Source organism: Pelodiscus sinensis, chromosome 3 (assembly GCF_052426305.1).
Source record: "Pelodiscus sinensis isolate ZL-2025 chromosome 3, ASM5242630v1, whole genome shotgun sequence".
NCBI classification, from domain to species: Eukaryota; Metazoa; Chordata; order Testudines; family Trionychidae; genus Pelodiscus; species Pelodiscus sinensis.
In genome coordinates, this window is record NC_143054.1 from 121,375,848 (window position 1) to 121,402,256 (window position 26,409).

General features: G+C 40.3%; 1 protein-coding gene across 1 annotated transcript; it reads left to right on the forward strand.

Annotated features, from left to right (window-relative positions):
- Positions 1-2,738: 2,738 nt before the first annotated feature.
- On the forward strand, positions 2,739-26,303 carry LOC149524721 (monocarboxylate transporter 10-like). The gene is made up of 6 exons (XM_089777330.1): positions 2,739-4,151; positions 7,439-7,648; positions 9,996-10,147; positions 12,372-12,534; positions 22,641-22,844; positions 25,739-26,303. The coding sequence occupies exons 1-6, from the start codon at positions 3,806-3,808 to the stop codon at positions 25,813-25,815; spliced, it is 1,152 nt and encodes a 383-aa protein (XP_089633456.1). The 5' UTR covers positions 2,739-3,805; the 3' UTR covers positions 25,816-26,303.
- Positions 26,304-26,409: the final 106 nt, after the last annotated feature.

Below are 26,409 nucleotides of genomic sequence, written 5' to 3' on the forward strand. Positions count from 1 at the left end.
CCCCGGGGGGTTGTGAGCAACTTAGAGGGGGGTCTCAGTATCACAAAGTTTGAGAATCTCTGCCTTAACCAATTGGCTGGAATTTGGTGGTGATTTCATTTTTTTGTGGGAAAGAATTGAGCTGGGTTAGGTTCCTAACATCTGGAAGGGCTCATGGCTGTGAATCCCAAGAAGTGGGAAGTACCTATCTAAACCTAAAGTTAAGCACGTATGTAACTTTGAGGGTGAGATTTAGGCCCAACATTTCTTCCTGGCTAACTCAGGCACCTAACTCTCCCCAGGTATTATATCAAGAGTCCAGGTGCCTCATTTTGGGCTATAAATTCCATTAGACAATGCCCCAGTCCCTTTGGGAATCAGTCTCAGTCTAAAGACTCTGCCATTTGTTTCCTTTTGAGTGATGCAGTAGTAGCACAGCTTTGCCTTACACTACCTCAATGAGAGCAGTAGTTCAGGAAAAGGTGCTGTAGAAGTTGCACTATTTATAATGATATAAACCTAGGAAATCCAGAGTTAAAGTTAAACCTACTTTGCACAGTGAGAGCACCCAAAAAACCTTGACTTTGCCTGATAGTGGTGATGTCATAAAATGATTACATTATTATAACTGAGAAATTTTAGTGTGTGTAATTCCAGAGTAGATTAAACTGATTTTTAGACATGCTAGATTTTTTTTCTGTTTCTCATGATGTCATCACTAGAAGACAAGTAACTGACATTTTGGTTTTGGAGGAGATATGCAATGATATCAATATATTTAATTTTCTTTTGTGTTGTGCATTTTAATCAAATTATTTTTTAAGACTAACATAATGTATTTTTATACAGGTCTTAATTTCCTGTCATGATTAAAAAGGACAGGATACGTTCTGTGCTGCATCATGCCATGCATAGATTGGAGAAAGATAACAAGCGTGGTAATCTCCAGAAAGAATCATCGTTTTTCTATCCTCCCCCAGATGGGGGCTGGGGCTGGGTTGTGGTGTTGGCTGCATGTACTCATGCTTTGCTTGTCAGTGGATTCCACAATGCTTTTGGTGTGTACATGATTTCCTTACTGGAGACTTTCCAGTCAAGTAGGTCATGGACAGGTACGTTATCAGTAAATAATATAAAATCATATCTTGGTGGTTCTGTGTAGGTAGCTCAAAATTAAACATTTATACTATATCATGTTGAAAACTCATCTAACTTACTGAGTGCTGTTACCATTGAAGTGGTCACCTTTTAAAAATCAATTTTTGTCAGTTGTGGTGGTTGAATTTGTCATGATATTTGTGGTGTTTAATACAGTCCCTATTCTTAAAACAAGAATGACTGTAAAGTTAAATACAGTGATATATGAAGATTTTTTTTCATTGAGGACCACATTAGGTCTTCTATGGAATTTCTGCTTCTCATTGAATATATATGTTTCAAATTATTTTTCCCAAATATTTTACATTTTCCAAGATGTATTATATTTTGCTATTTTCTATTAATCTTTGGTAACCACTTTTGGTCCCCCATTGTATCATTTCTCTGTCCACACTGATATTTGGAATGCCTCCTAATGTAGTATTTATCTATAAATGTTTTGCCTTTTACTAAAGATTACTGTGGAGAAGATCATTTACAGATTTCATTAAGGTGTTTTTAATGCTCATTTCTATATCATTAATGAAGATATCAATTAAGCCTGTCTCTAATGCTAACTGTGGCAGCACCCAACTAGAGACCCACTCCCCCAAATGGAAACAGTGCATATTACCTTTTGATCAATTTATAGTGCTTCAGGGAATTACCACTCTATGGACCAGTTTCTGTCCTAGGCTTAAATCATCCTACTACAGGATTGGGTGACCGTTAAGGATCTTCTCGCAGATCCTTATTCTCAAGCATCAGTTTCTATGACCCCAGTGCAAATTAGGAGAATGTCTTGGGAGAAATCTGTGCAGGGCAGCTGTGATTAGATTCTGGCTCCTTTGAGCTGCTCAGATAGCATAAGTGGGCTGGAACTTGGAGAGAGATTCAGTCGTTGTGTGTACTCATAGTTGAGCCAGTATGAATTACACTTTTTATTAGGATTTCATAAAACCCTAAAATCAAAGTATACCATATTATCTTTTCTATTTGTTCACTAATTTTCCTATCTCATTAAAATCAGTTAGATTTGTAAGTTTGTCTGGCTGTTACAAACTCATAATGTTTACTGATCAAGGATCTGTTACTCTCTGGGGCTTGATTGTACATCTGGGCAGGTGCACAAGAAAGGAATAAGACACAAGAACGGCCATCCCCTTCATCCCTGATGATGTCTCATATGCAGAGGCAAGATACAATAATACTCCTAGTACAGGAGATACCTGCTCCCCATCTCATCAGTCTCCTAGGGTATGTCTAGATTACATGTCTCTGCCAACAGAGGCATGTAAAATAGGCTACCCGACATAGTCAGTGAAGCAGGGATTTAAATATCCCTGGCTTCATTAAAGTAAAAATGGCCACCGTGCTGTGCCAGCTCAGCTGATTGTTGGCACAGCGTGCGAGTCAAGACGCGGATCAGTCAACAAGGGAAGCCTTTGTCGACTGCTCCCTTATGCCTCATGAAACGAGGTTTACAGGAGCGGGCGACAAAGGCTTCTCCTGTCAACCGATCCGCGTCTTGACTCGCATTCTGTGCTGACGATCAGCTGAGCTGGCACAGCACGGTGGCCATTTTTATTTTAATTAAGCTGGGGATATTTAAATCCCCGCTTCATTGACTATGTCGGGTAGCCTATTTTACATGCCTCTGTTAGCAGAGGCATGTAATCTAGACATACCCCTAGAAACAAATATGTAGAATGTGATCCTCCCACTGGAAGTCTGTGGTGAAGCTCTTACTAACTTCCCTGGGCAGGGTCAAACACCTATAGAGGGGCCAATCCAATAGCGTCCTATATAGGCCCACCAATAGTGAACTTGTGGGAATAATGTGTAAAAATGAATGATATAACTTCGTTACAATGTTTTGTTAACTTTCAAATTTAAAATTTAAATATTTAGAAGTATATAATGTATTGAATGTTGATCTTATTAGAGAAATAAATACACATTTTGTTATAAATATACTATGTTATAAATACTGGAGAAATTATTACATTTACCTAAATGCTAAGCAGTTGATAATTTATGACTTCTCACCTTGGGTCACTAAGCCCAAAAGAGGTATACAAAAGACCAAATGAGAATTGAGAGTTGCTGTTGCAAGTAAGGAAATGCAGAGGGAAGAACACAAAAAATGCACAGGAGGAGAGGAGAAGAAAGGAAAATAGGGAAGAAAGAAAACGAAAAAGCAGAGGTAGTGGTGACTGAAAAGGGAACATATTTTTCTCAGTGGTGGGTTTGAGGTTAGTATGTAGTCCTAATTTGTAGTTTGGTCCCCGCTGCCAACAATTGCATGTAGAATTTGTTTCTCTCCATTGAATGAGTTTCATGCCTCTGGTGTTATGTCTCAGGTTTTTTTCTAGAAGTACAAAGTGAATACTGAATTTTTACTTTGCTACATTGGTAAAGTTAGATTAACACAGTATAATTTAATACATTTTCTCTTTGAGAAAGATTTTAAAAGTTATGATTTAAGTCACCTTGATCTACTTCCACTATTATTTCTGAAATTACTTTTAAATTTTAATAATATGCACAGATATAATAATTAGAACTTTTAAACAGAACCTTGTGAAGTGCTGAGGCTACAGCAGAAGTAGAGGTCTCTTAGTGCCTCCCACAATGTTCAGTATTTTATGATAGAAGTACAAGTGTATCTGGGAAGTCGTAAGTATGTATGTCCTCAGCTGGTGTAAATGTCACCATATATCCATTGATTATGCCAATTAACAGAGCTGGAATGTCCAGTATAATTGTTATAATTTATTTAATGCATTTAATTGAAAAAGTGTATTCTTCTTTTTCAGCCTGGATTGGATCAGTCAGTTATGGGTTCATTATGATTTTTGGTCCCGTTTCTGGAAAACTTTTGCAAAAATATGGAGCCATCAAAGTAGCAGTATTAGGAGCTCTCGTTGTCATGTTAGGTGTAGTTTGTTCATCTTTTGCTGGTGATATACGTGTTCTATTTTTAACCCATGGAATTCTAGTAGGTGTTGGATCAAGTTTTGCGTCTACTCCAGGTAACTTGATTTTATTTATTTAGTAGTAGACCAGAACCTAAGGAAAAAATGCAGCAAGTTACAAAGTAATTTTATAAAATTAATTACTATTGGTGGGGTTTTTTGCGCTCCATTTTCTATTGCTTAAATAAAAAGTGGAATGTAAAGAACCAAGACCTAATGAGAAAACATTTTCTTCATTCAAAAATATAAATCGGATGCAGGCATCTTGCACTTGTAATGGGCATTACAATTCTTAAGAGCTTCCTTTTTTCCACACTAAAATACTAATGATTTTTAATATTTGCTAGAGAAATTAAAATAAAGGGTTTTTAAAGCTTCAGAGGAGTAGCCAAGTTAGTCTGTAATTGGAAAAACTTAAAAAACAACAAATAGACTAGTAGCACCTTAAAGACTAACAAAATATGTAGATGGTATTATGAGCTTTCATGGGTACAACCCACTTCTTCAGATGAATGGAGTATTAAAAGTCCAGTTCCAAAATAGATAGGCGGCAGGGGAAGGGGAAAATAGTGAATTAGAGTGTTCATATTACAAGAAGCTGATAGAGAAGGTGCAAATTGTTCTTAAGTACCAATTGTTTGGTTGGTTAAGTCAATAGGATGTGGAAGGTAGTGTGCTAGCCAGGTGATGTCTTGATTCGTACCTTTGTGATGGGTCCCAAACTTGTAAATGAAATTATGTTACACTGCTTCCCTGTGTATTTGGCTTGTGGAATTGGCCTGAAAAAACACGGTGACTTTTTGAGATACATTAATGAGTGTCTGGGCAGGTTAAAGTGTTTTCCAACCAGTTTCTGTGTTACCAGTTACCTTTACAGATATCTGATTTGTGTCCATTAATTCTTTCCTGTAGAGACTGTCCAGTTTGACCAGTATACATGGCAAAGGGGTATTTCTGGCATTTGATGGCATAGATCACATTAGTGAATGTGCAGTTAAATGAGCCCCTGATGTAGTGGGTCCAGTGATGAAATCGCTTGTGTAGATATGTGGATAGAATTGGCACTGGAGTTAATTGCAGCAGGGTGGGAGGGGGGAGGTTCCTAGATGATTATGATAGAGGCGTCCTGGGTGGTTACTGGAAAGAATTTGTTTTAGGTTAGAGGGTTGTCTGTAGGCAAGGATTGGCCTTTTCCCCCAAGGCCTGTTAGAGTAAGGGGTCATTTTCCAGGATAGGTTGTAGATTGTTGATAATTCATTAGAGGGGTTTAAATTGTGGGTTGTAGGTGATGACAAGTGGAATTCTGTTGTTTTCTTTTCTTGGCCTGTGTTGAAGTAGTTTATGTCTGGGTACTCTTCTAACTCTGTTGATCTGTTTTTTCACTTCTCTGGGTGGGTATTTCAGTTTTAAGAATGTGCAATATCGATCTTGTAGGTGTTTGTCTTTTTCTATGAGATTGGAGCAAATCCGGTTGTATTTTAGGGCTTGGCTGTAAACAATAGATTAAGAAATATGTCTTGGATGGAAGCTAGAGGCATGAAGTTAAGTGTAGTGGTTGGGAAGTTTCGGGTATAAGGTTGTAGAAATGTGTCCATCATGTAATTGTACTGCAGTGTCAAGGAAGTGGACCTCTCCTGTGGACTGATGCCTGTTGAGGTTGCTGGTGGGGTGGAAGTTGTTGAAATCCCTGTGAAATTCTTCAATGGTCTTTTTCCCATGGGTCCATATGATGAAGATGTCATCAATGTAGCGTAAGTAGAGTAAGGGTGCTAGAGGGCGAGAGCTGAGGACATGATTTTCAAGGTCAGCCACAAAGATGTTGGCATATTATGGGGCCATGCAGGTGCCTATGGCTGTGCTGCTGATTTTTTAAAAAGCCTGGGTACCTAGATGCTTTATGGGCTTAATAATGAAATATAAAGTTTTTCCTTTCTATTTTGCTGTTTCAAATTTGATTCATATTGGTATTGATAATATCATTACCATTTTACAGTTTTGTTCACACTTATGTGACGTATAGATATTCTCAAACCATCTACTAGTCAGCTAGTGAATTTGTGTCTTAGGCATCTATTTCACGAACAAATACTGATACTGATTGGCATGCTTTTTGGTAGTCTGAGCAAAAAGGCAAATAAAGGAATTGAATTAGAGGCTGAATGACCCCACTCACTTATGGAGGTGGTCTATCAAAGGCAGGGTTAAAGCATATTGATTAGTCAGTATGATGAAAATATTATTCCTGCTGTACCAGCTCTGCAGATAGAAGACTTCCCTTTGCAATATTAATTAAGCATAAGCACTAATTTTGTTTTAAAGTGAAAAAGATTACAAATGTTATGGACTTTAACAAAGAGCATTAGTATTTTTAAAATGGAAAGAAATCTATTCAAGAAACAAATATATTTCTTATTGAATTTTCAATATTATTTTCTGTTCTAGAGCTAATTAGGTTGCATCTAGAATATGCAAAACATATTCTAATGGATGAAGCGCTGTATAAAATGAGGTTGCCAAACCTCAGGTATGAGAGTGTTTTGTGTGTATTTTGATGAATTGTTAGGAATTTTTATATTAATATTTTATTATCAGAGCCTAAGAACTATTACAGTTCTTCTGCTAGATGTAGAGGACTAAACTAAAAAATCCATTAAATCCCACATAGTCTTCTCTCTCCCTCCTTCTCTCTCTGTCTCTCTGTGAGAATCTATCTATCTATCTATCTATCTATCTATCTATCTATCTATCTATCTATCTATCTATCTATCTATCTATCTATCTATCTAATCATGATGTAACAATATATATTAATATTTCATCATAATGACATTACATTGCAAAAACATAGCAGCATGCATAAACCCACTATCAAAATTACAGAATCATTGTACTACAAAATCAAAGGTAGGAAACTGCCAAATGTTTGGAGTTTTGGTGTTGGTTCTGAGACACATCCAAAGTTCAAATGCTCATCTGGACATACAGAGCTTGGCATCAGATGTCATTGCATCCCTTCCCACAAACTGCCCCTGGGCCTCTTTTCTTTTGTTCATATATTTTAACCCCAAAGGGACCAATACAATCAGTTAGTATGATCTCTTGCTTAACACAGGCTTCAACTAATAATTCCTGTATTGATCCCAACTTCTGGTTGAATTAAAACATTTTGTGTAAGGTTCTCCCTTGTTTCACCCAAGGTGCCCCATCCCTCCTTGCTTTCTCTGAGATTCTTGTTTCTACTGCCACTGGTGAGAGTGAAGGAGATAGGGAAGGGCCTTCATTTTTTTTAATGTAAAACCTTTTTACATTTTGCAGCTCGTAACATTTTAATTTATTTTTTAAAGGCTTGATAATGGTGAGTCTTTACTTCACTACAAAGCGTTCATTTGCAACTGGAATTGTGATGGCTGGAGGGGCAGCAGGAACTCTGGTACAGAATCAGGTGCATCGATACCTAATCAAGGCATTTGGCTGGAGAACTAGTCTACGTGTATATTGTGGAATTCTGACATTGTGTATATTTGCTGGATTTGCATATAGACCACTTGAAAAACGTATGTCATTGTTTTTAAAATTTTGTTGAAAATTAGATTTGTTGTTATTCTTGTGTTTCTGTTATAAAATTCTTCATCGAATGATATGCTCTCTTTCTAAGGTCATTCTGGAAAATATAAAGCAGAGGAAATAATCTTGTAAAAGAAAAAAGTACTAACACTGGGCAGATTTTGAGGTGCCTGCTCAATTTTCCTCCACTGTCAACTCAGGTTGATTCCCACAAAAGTAATAATTTTAATGTCCAGATTTTAGTAGTAACAATGCAATTTTCAGAACCAATACATATAGGGAATTTCACATTTTTATGAAAATGTGTTCATTTAATTGTGATAACATAGGGAATATGAGATTGCTTTTATGTTTTGGAGGTCAGCACTGTATGTGAGCAGTTATGTTTTCAATTTGGTTGCTTTACACAAGTATTTTCTCTCTAGGATCCATAATGTCATAACATACTTCGCTTTTATTATTAATGTCTTGATTGTTGGGTGTTACTAAATTATATTTGAATTTCACTGTCTCTTCAAACAACTGAAGTGGTTAAAAAAGAGGCTTTCAAACTTTGACCTGTTGCTCTTGTGCTCCAATTCACAAGTGGTCAAAGGAGATTTTCTGTGACCTAAGTGGAAATGCCTTTCACATTGGGTCTATCATTTGTTCTTAAACAAGAAAATATGTCCTTTATTCAGAAAAGTTAATTTGGTCTGAAATGCTCTGCTACATTTCATTATTTATAAAAATAAATATGTATTAAAGCGCTTTATAGTTAATACTAGCTTTTATGTTAAAATAATGCATATTAGTGCTTCAACTAAATATACTAAGTAAGATATATTGGTGTGCTCTGGATGAATTATTGTACACCAGCAATACAAAGCTGCTGTAAACCAGTGAAACTGAATTTACAAGTGTTTTGTGTGATGATGGACTGGTGTAGAGTAGTTAGTGCATACTTGTGAACTTGATCCCGTTACCTTTTTTACCTTAGATCTTTACGGGGCTTTTCAAAAGAAAAACAGCTCTTTAGATAGGGATCGATTGAAAATAAAACCTTTTTTTGAAAGATCCTGTACTTCGAAAAAAACCATGGCTGCCATTATGCAAATGAAGCGCAGGAAATTTAAATCCCAGCTTCATTTGCAATTTTGAAGTGTCTAATTTACATCCCTTTTTCGAGAAAAGGGATGTATTTTAGATACAGCCTAAGAGTCTACGTAGGGAAATAGAAACTTAGAACTGGGAGGGACTGTGGGTTAGTAGGCTGGGGGAACACATGAAGATGGTTCAGAGCTGTCTCCTAATTTTCAGAATAAAAATGTAAGGACTACATTTCAGTTTTCTACGCCCAGCCCTACTGGCCAATTTAGAGATTAAGGGAAAATGCTGGATTTGCACATAGAGTTTGTTTATAATCAGCTGTACAAATTCAAAATAGGAAATGACTGCCTAGGAAGGAGTACTGCACAAAAGCAGCTGGGAGTTATAGTGTACCAGAAATTAAATATGTCAAGAGTATTATACTGTTGAAAAAAGTGAAGTCATTCTAGGATGTATTAGCAGGAGCTAATTCAGATGTGGGAAGTAACTCTTCCACTCTACGATACTCAACACTCATATGATCTCAACTGGAGTATTTTGTCCTTCTTTTGGGAAAGATGTGAATAAACGGGAAGAAGTGCAGAAAAAAGCAAGTAAAAAGGTCTCGAAAACATGACATATGAGGGAAGACTGAAAAAAATCAGTTTAATCTGAGAAGACTGAGGAGGAACATGATAATAGTCTTCAAGTATGTAAAAGGTTGTCAAGAGGATGGTGAAAAATTACTCTCCTTAAGCACTGAGGATAGGACAAGATATAATGAGCTTAAATTACAGCAAGGGAGATTTAGGTTCGCTATTAGAGAAAATTTCCCAACTGTAATGCCAGTTAATCACTGGAACAAATCATTGGGGTTGTCTAAATAATACTTAGTCTTGCCTCAGTTCAGGGACTAGATGAGGTCCCCTCCAGTACTACATTTCTATGATTCTACAGCATTCTTCAAAAGAACATTGCCATTGTTTATCTTCAAGTTATCTGGCTCATATACAAGGGTAAAAGCACATGACATAATGTGTGTCAGTCACTTAAAAATCAGGTTTATCTTGTACTGGAGCTTGTGTTGGCTGTCCCTTGCTTGTATACATACACATTCGTTTCCTCTGCATGTAATGAGAAAATGAAAAAGCTTCTGAGTCATGCTCATGACTACCTAGTACTGAGAGCTCTACTTACATTACCTAAATCATATATAATATATGTAAGATATTGGTCAATATAATTTTATTTGTTTTTTTTTTCTTAAAGGAAGACATCCAAGTGTTGTTGAAAACTTTCAGACATCACCATTGAAAGGTTTTATTGTTGATCTAAGTTTATGGAAGGATAGTATCTTTGAGTTATGGGTTTGTGCTCTTGGATTAGCAAAATTCGGATTCTTCATACCTTTTGTGCATATGGTAAAATGTAATTTTTGTATTTTAATTAATGAACGTATATATTTGTGATTTTTTAATACATTTGTATAATAGTTTACCTGTAGTTTAGGAAAACAACTAAATGTCTGCAAAAGAATAGAGACTCGATATTAATTAGAGGTTGGACCTCCCTGGTCTGGCACTTTTGGGACTTGAGTGGTCCTGAACAAGGTACTTTGCTGGACCAGGGGAGGTGATATCTGTCCCCTGCCACAAGCCCCCCCCCCCCCCCCCCCCCAGTCCAGCTCTGCTGGCCTTCCAGCCAGCTCTTCACCTGCCACCAGTCCTGCTGCCCTGCCACAGCATCCCACAGTCTCACCTGTGGAACTCCCACCTCTGCTGCACCAGTGCTCTCGGTCCTGCTAGTCCTGCTGCAGCTGTATCAGCCCCGCCAGCCTGCGGTCCTGTCACTGGGACTCCTGGCCCCACTGTGGCAAACTACTGCTCAGTCAAGAGGCTTCTGGCCCTGCCAGCCCTGGTGTGGTAGCCCACGGTCCTGCTGCTGGGGCTCCTGGCCCCACCGCAGCAGACCACTACCCCACTATCAGGGCTCATGGGCCTACCACAGCAGACAAAGCCTGCTGGCACCCTGGCCACCCTGACACTGACTCAACCAGACTCCTTTAGCAGGGCTCACAGTTGTTGGGCCCCCTGCAGCCAGCCTGGCTGGTTCCTGGCCCCCGCATGGCTCCTGCCCTCTGGCCCTCCTACTGGACCATGGATGTTGCCAGACCAGTGAGTCCTGGTTGAGAGAAGTTCAATCTGTATTAAAGATGCATATTAGTCACTGTAACTCAAACATCTTCTAAAATTGCTATTTAAAGGCATTTTCATCTAAATACCAATATGGTGTTGTCATTTAATAAAAAGGGAGCAACATATGAACAGCACCAATTTTTGCTTCTCTAGTCTGATTCCTCTTGGCTGGAATTTTGCCTTTAAGGAGTTTTCACAAAGGTCCCTTATCTCCACCTCAGATGAAAATATTATTATTATTTTTATTTATTTATTATTTACTACTAATGGCCTTCACCAGCACATCTCTCTATATAAATGGTTTATGCTTCATATTTCTAACTTCACAGATAAGAATGATATATGCACACAAAGGCACTAGATAAATGTAAAATATTATGTCAGTTTAATATTAATATTAAAAAACACCATGTCATGGTTAAACCTACCAGTGTGCTCACAGAATAAAAAATAAAACAGCAAGGGTTTTACAAAGTTAAATTTCAAGCTTCCAAGAGGATTTAAACAACAAAGGCAATAATATTTTTAAAACTATGAAACATACAGTATTTTGCCATCCTCCTTCTAAGCAGACTTTTACAGGCAGTCCCCGGGTTACGTACAAGATAGGGACTGTAGGTTTGTTCTTAAGTTGAATCTGTATGTAAGTCGGAACTGGCGTCCAGATTCAGCCGCTGCTGAAACTGATCAGTTTCAACAGCGGCTGAATCTGGACACCAGTTCTGACTTACATACAGATTCAACTTAAGAACCCCAGGCATCCCCAAGTCAGCTGCTGCTGAAACTGATCAGGGGCTGATTCCAGGAAGCCCGGGGCAGGGGCTTCCTGTAGTCAGCCTCTGGTCAGTTTCAGCAGCGGCTGACTTGGGGACGCCTGGGGCAGAGGAGCTGGGGTGCTGCTGGGTTGGTCCAGTAGCGCCCAGAGCGGCGCTACGGGACCAACCGGCAGCGCCCCGGCTGCTGTACCACAGGCGTCCGGAGCAAAGCCGCGGAGCACGGGGGTAGCGGGACAGCCCAGACACGCCGTGGCTGTCCTGCTGCCCACGGGCTCCACGGCTTTGCTCTGCTTTGCTCCCCCTCTCCCTGGTCTGCAGACCAGGGGGATGGGGAGCAAAGCGGTGGAACACGCGGGCAGCGGACAGCCCAGATGCGTGCTCAGCGGCTTTGCTCTGCTTTGCTCCCCTTCTCCCTGGCCTGCAGATGCGTCTGGGCTGTCCGCTGCCCGCGTGCTCCACTGCTTTGCTTCCTCTCCCTGGTCTGCTGGAGACCAGGGAGACGGCCCCATTCGTAACTGCGGATCCGACATAAGTCGGATCCGCGTAACTCGGGGACCGCCTGTAATTCAAATTGTTTGCAATAAAAGTCAGACTCTGTACTTGTTCAATTTAACAAATGTGCACTGTATCTTTTGTGATATAGATACATTTCTGTTCTGATAATCTGTTTACAGATGACACTTGCAGGTGACTTGGGCATTTCTTTGGATGATGCATCATATATTATGGTAGGAATTGGAATAAGCAGCCTGCTTAGTTGTCTTCTATTTGGGAAGATATGTGATTTAGAAAATATCAACCGCCTTTATATCAACCAGGCATCTGTACTGTCTGTTGGTAAGTCTTACTATTTCCAAATAAAAATAAGTAATGTCTTTAAAATTGTCTTGGAGTTTTTGAATATCTCTACCATTTACTTTTCCACTGTTTTTAGACATGCATGATCTGACTCTGTTTGTTGCATCAGTTTTAAATTAATACAACTCCTGAAATGGAATAAATCTGATATAATGGAATGGAGAATCAAGCCTGTATGCTACATAATACTATGTTCCTACTTAGTAGCTAACAGGATGGTAGCTTTGCAAAATATATTGACTTTTCAAATATAGTGTCCATCTTTCTATGTGTGTGTTTGTGTCCTTTAAATGTTTTTATTACATGTATTTTGCAATAATTGGTTTCTAGAAAATTAAATGTGTTGGAGTTTGATTTTGCTGCACTTTTTCACATTGAGTAGTTACCTTATTTGGCAAATAATCTCACTGAAATCAGTGGGACTGTGTATTTAGTAAATTACTACTTAACATGGGTAATATTACCAGGATCCTGCTCTAAATATGTTTTCAAGTAACATTTTGTTTGGTTCAGCAATATATTGTTATTCCAAAAAGAGAACAAATAAGTAGATATAGTTCCAAGTTGATTTACATTATACGAGAATACTCAATGAACTATTTCACTTCTGCTTTTGTCAGCCAGTGACAGTCAGTGTATGCTATAAATGGGCAACTGAGTTGGAAGAAACTGGGAAAATAGGTAAAAGACTTCTGAGGTCAGGTATTACTTCACAACATTGGTGAAAGACCGTATTATTTGCAGAATATAACAGGTTGTGTTCTTCTGTTGAAGTAGACTTTGATAACACAAACAGATAGTAGTTGCTTGGAAATGTAGAGAATTAACATTTTATTTTTAATATAATCAGATGTTATGAAAAATACATATTTTGATATTAAAATGTTTTATCAAGTATTGCTTTAATGTAGTTATCTTCATAATGGCTTTACATGCGCGTATACATATATATAAAAATACACACAGCATATAACACACATATATAACAGAACTTGCATACATATAACAGAACCTGCATTCTATGACATCACAGCCGTTTTTTAAAGGAAAAGGCAAATTAAGGGCCAAATCCTGACCTCTTCACAATAACCAAGTAAGCAGTTTTTAGGAAGGAGTTCCTTAAGGTTTCTATGGGTCTGTGATGGACTGGGCCGGGTCTGGGCACCACTGAGGATGTCTGCTCAGGACAAATTGCTCAAAACGTGGGCTATTTACAATCCACGGCTGGAGTCCTTTCCAATATAGGCCACAAACCAGTCACACAGAGTACTTCAGCTGCCAATCTGGCCAGCAAAAAGCCTCACAAGCAAAACCCCTTGGAAACCCCAGCTTCCCCTCATAGCTCCCAACTGGCCCAGACAAATGTGGCACCATACGTCTTGCAGATGAGCATCCGACCACCGCATCGCTTCCCACAAGTTCGAGCTCTGCTCACACAACACAATGGTCAGTTTCACCATCCCAACATACACACACTGCATCTCTAAGTGTGGATGTTAGCTGGCTAGACACCATGGAGCAGACTCTCCCGGAACCAATGCAACACATCCTCAAAAATTCCAGGAGACCTACAACAAGGAAAACATACACACAGAAATGGAAGCGTTTCACAACTTGGTGCTCAATCCATAACTATGAGCCAGCCCATATGCAAATAACACAGATACTACAGTATCTGCTAGACCTGCACAATGCATGCCTCTCCCTGAGCTCTATAAGAGTACATCTTGCCACTGTCTTGGCACTCCACCTCCTACTTCAATCACACTTGGTTTTTACTCACCCAATGGTCAAAAAGTTTCCTATCAGGTCTACAAAACATGTTTCCACCACTTAAAGACCCAACACCAGCATGGGAGCTAAACTTCGTACTAAGAATGCTCATGGGGAGGCCGTTCGAACCACTAGCCACGTGTTCTTTATTACACCTGGCAATGAAGGTTGCCTTCCTTATCACAATTACTTCTGTAAGATGAATAGGAGAATTGGGAACTGTCTATGGCTTCATAATCACCTAAGGTGGAACACCCACGGGGATACTCGAAGAAGGGAAAGTTACTCACCTCTGCAGTAACTGGAGTTCTTCAAGATGGTTGTCCCCATGGGTGCTCCACCACCCACCCTCTCTCTCCTCGTCTTCGGGCTTACCTGCATCTGGGTCAGAGAAGGAACTGAGGATGGTCAGGTGCGCATGCGGAGTAGCCACCTTAGATCTCTCTCAGATCTCTCGCTCAATAATTCCTTCCCAGACAGGATCCAGGACATCATCAGATGGGCAGAAATACTAAGCAAGATCCAACAAGTAACAGCTGGGACAATACTGCAAACTGAATCTGATGACTGCAAACACATTCAGTAATAGCCATGACATATGTTCATAAGAGACAATTTCAGTAACTTTAGCGAAAGCAAGCATCCCAAGGACTCTCACGATGCTTCTGATACCAGACAACTTCAGAATCTCTCTGACATCATGACATTGAATCCAGGCACAAGATGAATTCCTAGATACCTCCTGTCCAAATCATAGTGACACAGGTACATCCAGTCTGAATGGGAAATCTATGCAGAGGGATTACACACTAAGGGTACATCTACACGCAGTGTTATTTTGGAATAACTGAGGTTATTCAGAAATAACATAGTCCGCATTTACATTACAAGCAGTTATTTCGACATAATGAGCTGGAGGACTCCTTACTCCGACTCCTGTAACCCTCATTTTCGGGGAGTAAGGTAAGTTGGAGGAAAAGTGCTCTGCCTTTGACTTCCTGCTGTGTTGACAGCACCAAAAGCCGAAATAAACTATTTCAACTTCAGCTATTCAGTTGACATACCTTATTTCAACTTCATCCCTGCTGTATAGATGTGCCCTACAGGAATTCAGGGTAAAAAGTTTAAAAGTAATTCAAGTAAGTGATTTAGGGGTCTATACCCTATAAATTTTCAATGAGACTTAAGCTTCTGAGTGCCCAAGTCAATTTTATGTAGTGCTTGTCCCAGATTATGAGAGAGCCAAAGTGGGTGAGGTAGTATCCTTTATTGAACAACTTCTGTGGGTGGGAGAGACAAGTTCTATGTAACTCAAAACCTTGTTTCTCTTATCAACAGAACTTGGTCCAATAGAAGATATTACCTCACTCTCAGTCAGTTTTAGATAAGACAGTGTGTCTGCAGTCCCTTTTTGTCTGGCTTGAAACTTCACATTTAAAAGCTTCAACTGTCACGAGACATTAATATGTCCCAGATAAGATGATGATATTTGCTTTTGATCCACTCAGTTCTTGTGATCTTAAGTTTCTTAATTGAGAGGTATCTTTTTTTAAAATAGTTACTTTGGTTTCCTTTTTTTCATACATCTTATTTTGCTCACTCAGAGTAGTGCACAGTTGCCCTCTAGTGGAGATCATTTATGCTATCTTTGTGGAAATATAATCCTGTATCTGAAGAAGTCTAATATTCTCATCCAGTTTTGAATCTGTAAATTCTCCATGCTTTTTCAGTGCCAGTTATCTGGCCATATGAAAAGTCAGTCCAAAGTGGCCGAGTTAAAATATCTTCATTATAACAGTCTTTTACACAGTTTCCAAACTCAAGTCTCTCAAGCACACTTTTATCAGCTTCTTTATGTAGAAAAACATTACTAGAATGAAATCTTCCTCAGAAAGGCATTTGCTTAATTTGGCCAGTTCAGAAAGTCATAGTAAATGAAGGATGATCAGCAATCACAGTACTCCCAATATTTTTATACATAATTTGATATTAAAGTTGCAAAAAAAAGAGTAGAATGTCAGATCTTTAATATGAATTATGAATGTGCAAAAACATTAATTTTTTCTAGCACTGTGTAATATTTGTATCTGTTCTTTAAAGATCACTATAATATTATGTTTAATTGTAAAGCCCACCTTTTTCTTAGATCAGTAAAGTCTGTTTAAATTCTACTTCATCACATGATTAATCTCTCGAGCAAGGCAGACTATTTCTGAAGTACACTCAGAAAGGGTACATCAGAAAGGAGAAGTTAAAGAGTAGCTGTGGCCTCAGGCTTGCTGCTCTTGTGAGGCATGCCAGCCATGGAGGAAAAGCCTTGAAAAGAAGAAGCCCAGTTGAGAAGAATATGCCTATGCCCCTGTGCTAAAGAGGAAAGAGTTTTGATAACAGATATTTTTCTCGTAGTCTAAAAAACACAAGAGCACTAGCCCACTGGGAGATGGACATATTTTTCCCCACTAGCTACTAGCAGGGAGATATACAAAAGAAGAGGCTATCCTGCTGAGTCTGCTGAACCTGGGGACTAATTGGGGAAATGGAACCAGTTGAAAGAGCAGCAAACTAAGGACCTATAGGTGGTCCAAGTCAGAAGTTCAGTTCCTGGAGGAGACCTGGAGAATCATGGAATCCTAGAACTGGAAGGGACCTCGAGAGGTCACCAAGTCCTCATGGCAGGACCTAGCACCATCTAGAACTCCTACCTTGAGTAAGGTAACCAAGGGACTGCCTGAATCACAACTCCAGTCTCATAAGGACTACTGGGATGACCAGAAGAACAGTTTTGAATACAGCCCAGTTACTGCTGAAGAGGTTGGGCAGCAGCTTTGCAGAAGCAACTCAGTAGCCAGCTGGAAAAAAAGCAGCAAGGAGCCACAATTTCATGGCAGGAATTGCAGCATTCACAGATTTGGGGGAAACAGGTAGGAGAAAGCAGAAACAGCCAAGATGATAGGGGAATAGAAGGAACAATCCTTAGCCATGTAAGCAGGGTCTCCAGGCTAGAAACTTGTGTCAGAGGCAGGAGTGTAATTGGTCAGTCCCAGTGGTCAGAATTGGAGTCAAAGACCAGAAGTGGTGGCTCAGGAGTCAGGAACCGAGCAGAGGAACAAGGCTGGAACGGACTGGAGCACGGAAGGAGCAAGGCAGAAGCTGACCTGAAGCAAGGTTTGGGAACAAGACTTGCACTGGAATGATCACAGCTGTGGGTGTAAGCATTGAGCAGCTGCTGTCTTAATGTTACTGCTGGGCTTAAGAGCAGGTCAGGTGATGTGTCTCGGTCAATTAGGTGATTTGGTCAATCAGGGCGTTTAGCTGTAGTGCAGCTAGCTGGTCCCAGGATCAACTGCAGACCCTGATTCCTGACACACAGAGGAGAGGGTGGGCCTGTGTTCCCCTGTCTCTCCCCCCAGATTAAGAGTAGAAGGGCAAGTTTTCAGATTGAAAGAGATCTGGAATGATACACACCAGCTGGGGGGCCAAGGCTCTGGCTTAGAGGCAACTAGACTTTGGGCTTTTCTTGTGTTGTGACCTGGACTCTGAGTTACCTTGAGAGGGGCATATCTCAAGAATGACCTGTCCAGAGAGCCAACCACAAGGTATAGGGAACCACTAATAATCCTGGATAGCTGTTCTGCAAAACATCTGCTTCTTCTTGGACTGAGCCATCGATAGACGGATTTCATCTTCTATGAAGTCATTGATGAGCAACTAAACCAATCCTTGATCGGCAGAGCCAATTACAGATGTCACATAAAAAGCCGCCATCCGCAGGTACTATAAATTCTTTTTGGATCCTGCGCTTTTCCTGCAATGCCTGGATATGCTGACTCTCAAAGCAATTATGAACCTGTACAATGGTTTGTCAACAGGACAATCAGTCCTGAACTAGGTTTCCAGATCATTGGGAGATATGCCGCATGACTTCATATTGGCCTTTAAGATGTTTTTATAGCACTTATACTGACCACTGATAGAGCACTTTCCATGAGCAAGCTGGCCATAGACGACTATCTTTGGTATCTGTGTATCATCCGTCCTCATAACATGACCAATCCAGCAAAACTATTTGTTCATAAGCATTGCTTCCATGCCCATGACACCACACAGTTTAAAAACCTCTGAATTTGGAATTTTGTCCCACCAATTCACATGGGCAATCTTCCTCAGACAACGCATATGGAACTGATCGAGCTTCAAAATATGGTGATAATATATTGTCCATGACTCTAAGTCATAGAGTAGGACATTCAGGACAACTGCCTGATAAACTGGTATCTTGGTATGGAGTTTAATACCATGGTCATTCCATAGGCGTTTGGTCAATTTTCCAAAGGCAGTGCTGGCTTTGGCTAGTTCAGCAGATACATCATGATCCACGTTTATGCTAGAGGACAGTACACTTCCCAGGTAGCCGAACTTGTCAACAACCTTAAGGACTGTACAAACAACAGTGATCACTGGAGTGCTGGGCTCTTTCCAGACAGGCTGAGGCATAACTTCTGTCTTCTTGAGGCTCACTGTGAGTCAAAATGGTGAGCAGAAGTAACAAAGTGATCAAAAAGCTCCTGTGCATCCTTCACTGAATGAGCCAGCAATGCACAGTCATCAGCATACACAATCATAGAATCATAGAATACTTAGGACTGGAAGGGACCTCGAGAGGTCATTGAGTCCAGTCCCCTGCCCTCATGGCAGAACCAAATACTGTCTAGACCATCCCTGATAGACATTTATGTAACCTACTCTTAAATATCTCCAGAGATGGAGATTCCACAACCTCCCTGGGCAATTTATTCCAGTGTTTGACCACCCTGACAGTTAGGAACTTTTCCTAATGCCCAGCCTAAACCTCCCTTGCTGCAGTTTAAGCCCATTGCTTCTTGTTCTATCCTCAGAGGCCAAGATGAACAAGTTTTCTCTCTCCTCCTTATGACACCCTTTTAGATACCTAAAAACTGCTATCATGCCCCCCCTCAATCTTCTCTTTTCTAAACTAAACAAACCCAATTCTTTCAGCCTTTCTTCATAGGTCATGTTCTCTAGATTTTAATCATTCTTGTTGCTCTTCTCTGGACCCTCTCCAATTTCTCCACATCTTTCTTGAAATGCGGTGCCCGGAACTGGACACAATACTCCGACTGAGGCCTAACCAGCAAAGAGTAGAGTGGAAGAATGACTTCTCGTGTCTTGCTCACAACACATCAGTTAATGCATCCCAGAATCATGTTTGCTTTTTTTGCAACAGCATCACACTGCTGGCTCATATTCAGCTTGTGGTCCACTATAACCCCTAGATCCCTTTCTGCCGTACTCCTTCCTAGACAGTCGCATCCCACTCTGTGTGTGTGAAACTGATTGTTCCTTCCTAAGTGGAGCACTTTGCATTTGTCTTTATTAAACTTCATCCTGTTTACCTCAGACCATTTCTCTAATTTGTCCAGATCATTTTGAATTATGACACTATCCTCCAGAGCAGTTGCAACCCCTCCCAGCTTGGTATCATTTGCAAACTTAATAAGCCTACTTTCTATGCCAATATCTAAATCGTTGATGAAGATATTGAACAGAGCCGGTCCCAAAACAGACCCCTGCGGAGCCCCACTTGTTATACCTTTCCAGCAAGATTGTGAACCATTAATAATCACTCTCTGAGAAGTTATTCACGAATAGTTGAAGTAACCACTTTAATGCGAGTCTGAAGTCTCTGGAGATTGAAAATACTGCCATCTGTTTAAAACTGAATAGGTATGCCCAATGTGCAGTCCTTAAAAGCAACTATTAGCATCATTGAAAAGTTGATGTTGAACAGGAGAAGAGCAAGGTCACATCCTTGCTTTGTACTGTTTGCTATTTGAAAAGGTGCTGATGTCTCTTCATTGTCAAGGATGTGACCAAGCATGCCATCATGAAGAGACTGAACAATGTGAAGAAAAAGCCTATGGTGTCACACTTAGCCGTAAGGGGATGCCCTGACTGATGAGTCACTGTCCCACAGGAATCAAAGAGATCATTAAAGCTTCACTGTTTCCTAGCAAAGCTTTTAAGTTCAAATAAGTAATATAAGTGCTACACTAGTTCAAATCCACTCTTCTTATCAGAGAGCATATAGCATTACAAAGAAATACATGTATTTAAGCTATTTAATAACAGCAAATAAATTTACCACCAGACTACAATTCAGAACTGAATAAATAAAGCAAATTGTACATATCAGCGTATGGTTCTAACACAAAAAATTCTACATTGTATAATAGTTGAGGTTGTTTGTAGTGGGGTGGAGTGGCTTCCCACTGACCCCTGAGCCATGGTAGGCAGCACCTGGCCCTAGCAACTCACCTGACCAGAAACCAGGAGGTGAGGCCAGGGATATAAAAGGCCTGCCAGAGGGGCCAGAAGCCTCCCTTGTGCACCCAAATGAGGAGCTGGACCCTGGGGAAGCTGAGGACAGGCCTGGGCCAGTGGGCCTGCTACTGGCCTATTGCCAGGAGAGTCTGCTTAGCTGGCCAGAGTGTCCAGAACGATGGTGTCCAGAGCACCTGCACTGGACCCAACTACAGCCCGAGGGGGAGAAAGGAGAGAGCCCAGGAGTAGTTGACCCCTGTTTGGCTGAGCTAGAACCAGGTCAGCACGTTGCGGAACGGATCCCTGTTGACTCAGCAGCAGACCACTGTGCTGCTGCTTGGGCCCTTGACTGACAAAGTGGAGTGGGTGGTCCTGCATCCCTCCTGCTACCCCAATTTGGGTGGCAATCTCCCCCCTCAGCTGTTCCTGATTAGTAGCCTGCATCTGCCAGACCCCCATCAGAGTAAGGGGACACATCTGGGGTTGTTGCGAATGGGACTTGTGAACTAATTGTTTGTTTGCCAGCCGCCTCGCCCTGAACCAGAGCCTTGGCTCAAACAGTTTCCTGCTGCCCCGCCCTGAACCAGGGTCCGAGCCTTGAGCTATTTGTTTGTTTGCCTACCACTCCACCCTGAACCAGGGCCTGGGCTTAAAATTGTTTTTCTGCTACCCCGCCCTGAACCAGGGACGGGCCATAGAATCATTTATTTGGTTTCCTACTGCTCTGTCCAGAACCAGGGATGGGCCTGAGGACAGTTTATGGGTTATTGTTGCCCTACCCTGAACCAGGGCTGGTGTTTAAAGACTATTATTACAGACTGCTCGCTGGGCTGTGGACTACCCTAGGGCTGGCCGCCATAGCTGATTCCCCACAAGAACTGAGTGGGGTATAGCGGGGCGGAGTGGCCGTCCACTGACCCCGATGGAGAGGAGCCCCTCCCCGTGCCCTGTCAGGTTACATTGCTCAAGTACAGCCATTATCAGTCTGAACATTAAATTATGAAATCACTCTTACACAGATTGTGTACTGCTTTCCTCACTATAGTGCATAAGCCCCTTACCATAATGCACTAAGTGACATGACTAACATCTGTTACATGTGGTTTGTTCTTTCCCTCATTCCTTTGCAATGGGGAGAATTGTGTGTGTAGTGGAGTGTTTGTGGGCTTTATTTTGTGTGTGTTATGCTCTGTGTGTATATTAGAAAAGTCAAGATCATAGAAGTGTCCCTTGCAATTAGAGGGGGAAAGTAGTGAGGTTTGTGATAGGCCTTACTTCCTGTGGGAGTTCATTCAACGATCTTGGACCAGCCCCCGACAAAGTTCTGTTCCTATCACCAATAAGCTTTACTATTATGATGGAAAGTTTTGATGGGCCCGTAGGTGTGGAGTTGTCGATCACTATTTCCAAGTTGTAGGTAGGTGAACTTTTAGATATTCTGGCTACTGAGTGGCTTGAAGGTAGCATAAGGACTAGACCTTTTATTTGATTAAATATATTATGGAAAGTCAGTATAGAGACTAAAGGTCAAGTGTGAGTTTCTTTGTGATAGCCTGTGTTGCTGAGAAGATATGCTACAACATTCCTTTCTGTTAAAATTTTCTGAGGGTGGATAGCTTCATGTCCAGGTATATTGCATTGTTGTTGCCCAGTAGAATGGAGACTAAGGTATGTATAATTAAGGGCAGGTCATTGTCCACCTGGATGGGATAAAGTGTCCTAGCCAACTGGAGATGATAGAAAATATAATGTATGAATGCAGCTATGTGAGAATTTAACATTAGCAAGAAATTTAAAATTCAGTTCAGAATCAGATTGTGTCGAATGAACTGCATAGCAACCAGCTAACTAGTTACAGAAAACATGGCCTTTTTCTGGTGCCATTCAACACAGATGTTTCATCCATAAGAAGTGTAACTAATACCAAAAACAACTCAACCGTTTTGTTTTATTTTGTTTTTGTTTTCCAGGGCTCTTATACTTGACAGTTCCTCTATGCACAACTTTTCCCTCCTTAATTGCTTTTGGCACGCTATTGGGATTTTTTGATGCTGGAAACTATGTTCTTTTACCTGTTCTCACTCTGGACTTGATGGGAGCAGAGAAAATGCCTGTGGCCTGGGGATTTATGATGGCTGTCCACACAATTAGTAGTTTTGGTCCACCATTTGCAGGTGAGTTGTCTACATAGAAAAGGTGTATTTGAGTGTGCCCTAAATAAAGATGCAATTGCATATGCTAGTATTTCAATGTTTTTTCCATATGAAGAACTATGTTTAGCCCTCTCTATATTAACAACTTTACTAACAATATTAAAGTGTTCTTACAATGATTTCCACTGTCTAAAGTTTTTGATAAACTTAAAAAACCACAATGGTCTGGTAGCACTTTATAGACTAACAAATCATCTACATGTTTAGTTAGTCTATAAAGTGCGACCAGCCCATTTGTTGTTTTTTAAGTTTATCCTGTACAGCAGGGGTTCTCAAACTTTGTGATACCGCGACTCCCCTCTAAGTTGCTCACATCCCCCCTCTAAGTTGCTTGTGACCCCCTGGAGGGTCGGGACCCACAGTTTGAGAAACGGTGAGGAGTCCTATGGCACCTTATAGACTAACTGAAGTGTTGGAGCATAAGCTTTTGTGGGCAAAGACCCACTTCATCAGATGCGTGCTTCAGTTAGTCTATAAGGTGCCACAGGACTCCTTGCCGCTTTTGCAGAATCAGACTAACACAGCTACCCCTCTGATAGTTTGAGAAACGTGGCTAACAGACTAACTCAGCTACCCCCGCAGCTATAGTTTTTGAGACAGCCCCTCCCCATAGACCTAGAGATGATGCTGGAGGAATTAATAGTAGGGAGAGAAATTTAAAACTTCTTCAAGTTGATGCTGCCATACATATTTTTTTTTGCTCAAGGTGGATAATTTTTCTGTTCCTTTTTCTGTTGTGACTGTGACAGATACAAACACAGGGATATCTTGAGAACATTATATTTAATTTTATTAATATTATCTGTATATATGAAACAGTCTTGAGACCTGAAAACTTCAAAGACCATGATATTGAGATAGGCAAGATGATAAGAGCTCATGGATTAGCTGAGACCTTTGTATTAATAAGTTTTATGTAATCATGTGTTCCTGGCTGACTAGAGGTGTCCATTACAGAATCTGGAATCACTATGGGGTGATTAATGCAAAATTCCAAAGACAATTGTATAAATATCCATCTTTATGTCTTGGGTCCCTGGGGATAAAGACAGTGACTGGTTTTATCTGTTTTCAAGAGGCTGAGACACTAAGTATGTTTATACAGACAGTGCTGCAGCTGTACTGATAAGGCTGTGCCACTGCAGTGCATTTGGTGAAGATGTTCTATGCTGACAGGAGAGAGCATTCCTGTTGCAATAAATAACCCACTTCCATGAGTGTTATAAACTATGTTGAGGGATTGCCCCAAGCAAGTCTGTCTAATGTTCTAGCCCCTACTTTTTTACTTTCTCTGCAAAGATAACCATGTCCTAGATGAGTACTCCAACCACTTACTAAAGCATACAAAGGAGGCAGCACTTCATCTTCTAGCCATTTTGTGAGTTTTTCCTTTGCCAAAATGCCTATGAAGCAAAACAAAATTTTCAGGACTAAACAAAATGTTTCATTTGTCATTAGGGTTTAATTTTAACATGCCTTGATATTTTGGTTTAAAAATAGTTCAATTCAGGTATCGCCTATCAATATTCCAACAATTTTAGAAAACAAAAAAGGCAAATTCTCCACTAGCCCAATTCCATTTATACGTATGTTGTTATTGTTTATACTGCAGTGCTATACTGAGGTCCTGACTGGAGGTACTGTCAAGCTGGAGGACTTCTTACTCTGACTCCTGTAACCCTCATTGTATGAGGAATAAGGGAAATCAGAGGAAGAGTACTCTGTTTCAAAGTAAGTGCTGTGTAGACATTCCCTATTTCAAAATAAGCTATTTTGAAATAAGATACACAATTGGTGTAGCTCAATTTGCGTAGGTTATTTCGAGTTAGGCCCCGCAGTGTAGACGCACCCCAAACCTGGGATCCCTTTGTGCTAGTATTGTACATACACCTAGTAAGAGACTATCCCTGCACTAATGATCTTGAATTTTGAATACCTAAGGCAGAGAATGGAAAGGGAAGTATTCAGGGTCACATAGGAGGTCTGTGGAAGAGTGGCCTCCTGAGTCCTCATGTAGTCCAGTAGCCAGCTACTGACTATGCTGCCTCCCTATATAGTTGTACCTGCTAATGTCAGCACTCCATTATCCAGACCCAATACTTGTATGGCTGCTGAAGGGAATATTATGGGTTATTTTAAATAGACACTGAAAAGTTTTGTAACGTGCTTTTTTATCATCTATGGAAAAGAAAATAAGATTTATTTGAGAAGAGATATTTTCCTGATTTGGCAATGAAGCTTCATGTTTTAGACTCCTCTGAAACTGACCATTTTGTGAATTTGTCCTTGAGAAAGAAAAGTATTCCGAATGGTGTTTTGGCCTATTTGTTTTATTGAATGACATTTTAAATTCAAATGAATGACTTCTGTTTTGCCTTGAAGATGGCCTAATTGGGCAGTATTTGGCTCACTTGATACTCTGGTATTATGTTTTATTGGACAAACAGTGACATGGAGAAAAATCCTGAAGTCTTTTCTTGGTACTTATTAGTCATTAAAATTCCTGTTGAGTTCAGCTGTGCTACCAGCTACATTGGTACAAATCAGTTGCATCCCTTCATAAACAGGATTGGGTAGGACTGTATTCTAGATAGGAGCTTGTAATCTTGAAGGAAATGATTTTGGCTTTGAGGTGTACTAGAATGGCAATCCATTTCAGTCTGAAATGGTGGAGCAGGGTGTAGAAAGGAACAAAATCTGCTGCTTTGCTTCAGTCTGTACAAGCACAGCTCCTTTATAAAACATCTTAAATGTGGGGATATGACTGTCTGGATCCGGATAGGAGTTTGGGGTGGGGAATAATTTCCGCATGTGAAATGTTCCCTTTTCAAACCAGTGTAAATTTTGATTTGCAGAGTACCCATGTATGATTTTGACTGGATGCCGAAAGGGGGAGCAAGTTCAAGCTAGCAGTGTGCCTGTCTATAATTAACAGGGTCAAGAGCTGTACTGATGACGCATGTGGAATACTGAGAGAGAACACAGATGGCGGGGCATGTTATATAGGAACTGTTCTCATTGAAGCAATCCATTGATGTTTATTTTATAATATAGTTTGAGAGTCTCAGATATAAATGTTAAGTATATTTTTTATCTCTTCACATTTTGAAATTAGATATGGCTTTTATTGTCATTTAACTTTAAATTATATATGATAGAAAAATACAAATATATAAATACACATATTTACTTTTATATAGCAAAGCATTCTTACCAGTAGAAATTCCAGCAAATAAACGTTTAACTGATTGACATAAAAATAACAGATCCTTCTACATTGTCCTGACTTGAAATAGCAAAACAGGGTCACTTGATTGTTATCTAAGGGTATGTCTACACTGCTACAATGTAGTCATTAGAACTTGCAAATGAAGCCCGGGATTAAACTATTTGCATGTTCCCGGGCACCGACATTTTTAAATGCCCCATAATTCGAACTCCCTGCCCGCAGCTACACGTGGCACAGGCTAGGTAGTTCGAATTAGGAGCTTTAATTCGAACTACCTAGACCGTGCCGCGTGTAGCC

What these genes read in the sequence shown, in the direction of transcription:
- LOC149524721 (XM_089777330.1), top strand. Translation starts at nt 3,806, where the DNA reads ATGTCCTCAGCTGGTGTAAATGTCACCATATATCCATTGATTATGCCA. An exon ending in ATATAGACCACTTGAAAAAC is followed by an intron (nt 7,649 to 9,995) that starts GTATGTCATTGT and finishes TTTTTCTTAAAG; the next exon opens with GAAGACATCCAAGTGTTGTT. An exon ending in TCATACCTTTTGTGCATATG is followed by an intron (nt 10,148 to 12,371) that starts GTAAAATGTAAT and finishes ATCTGTTTACAG; the next exon opens with ATGACACTTGCAGGTGACTT.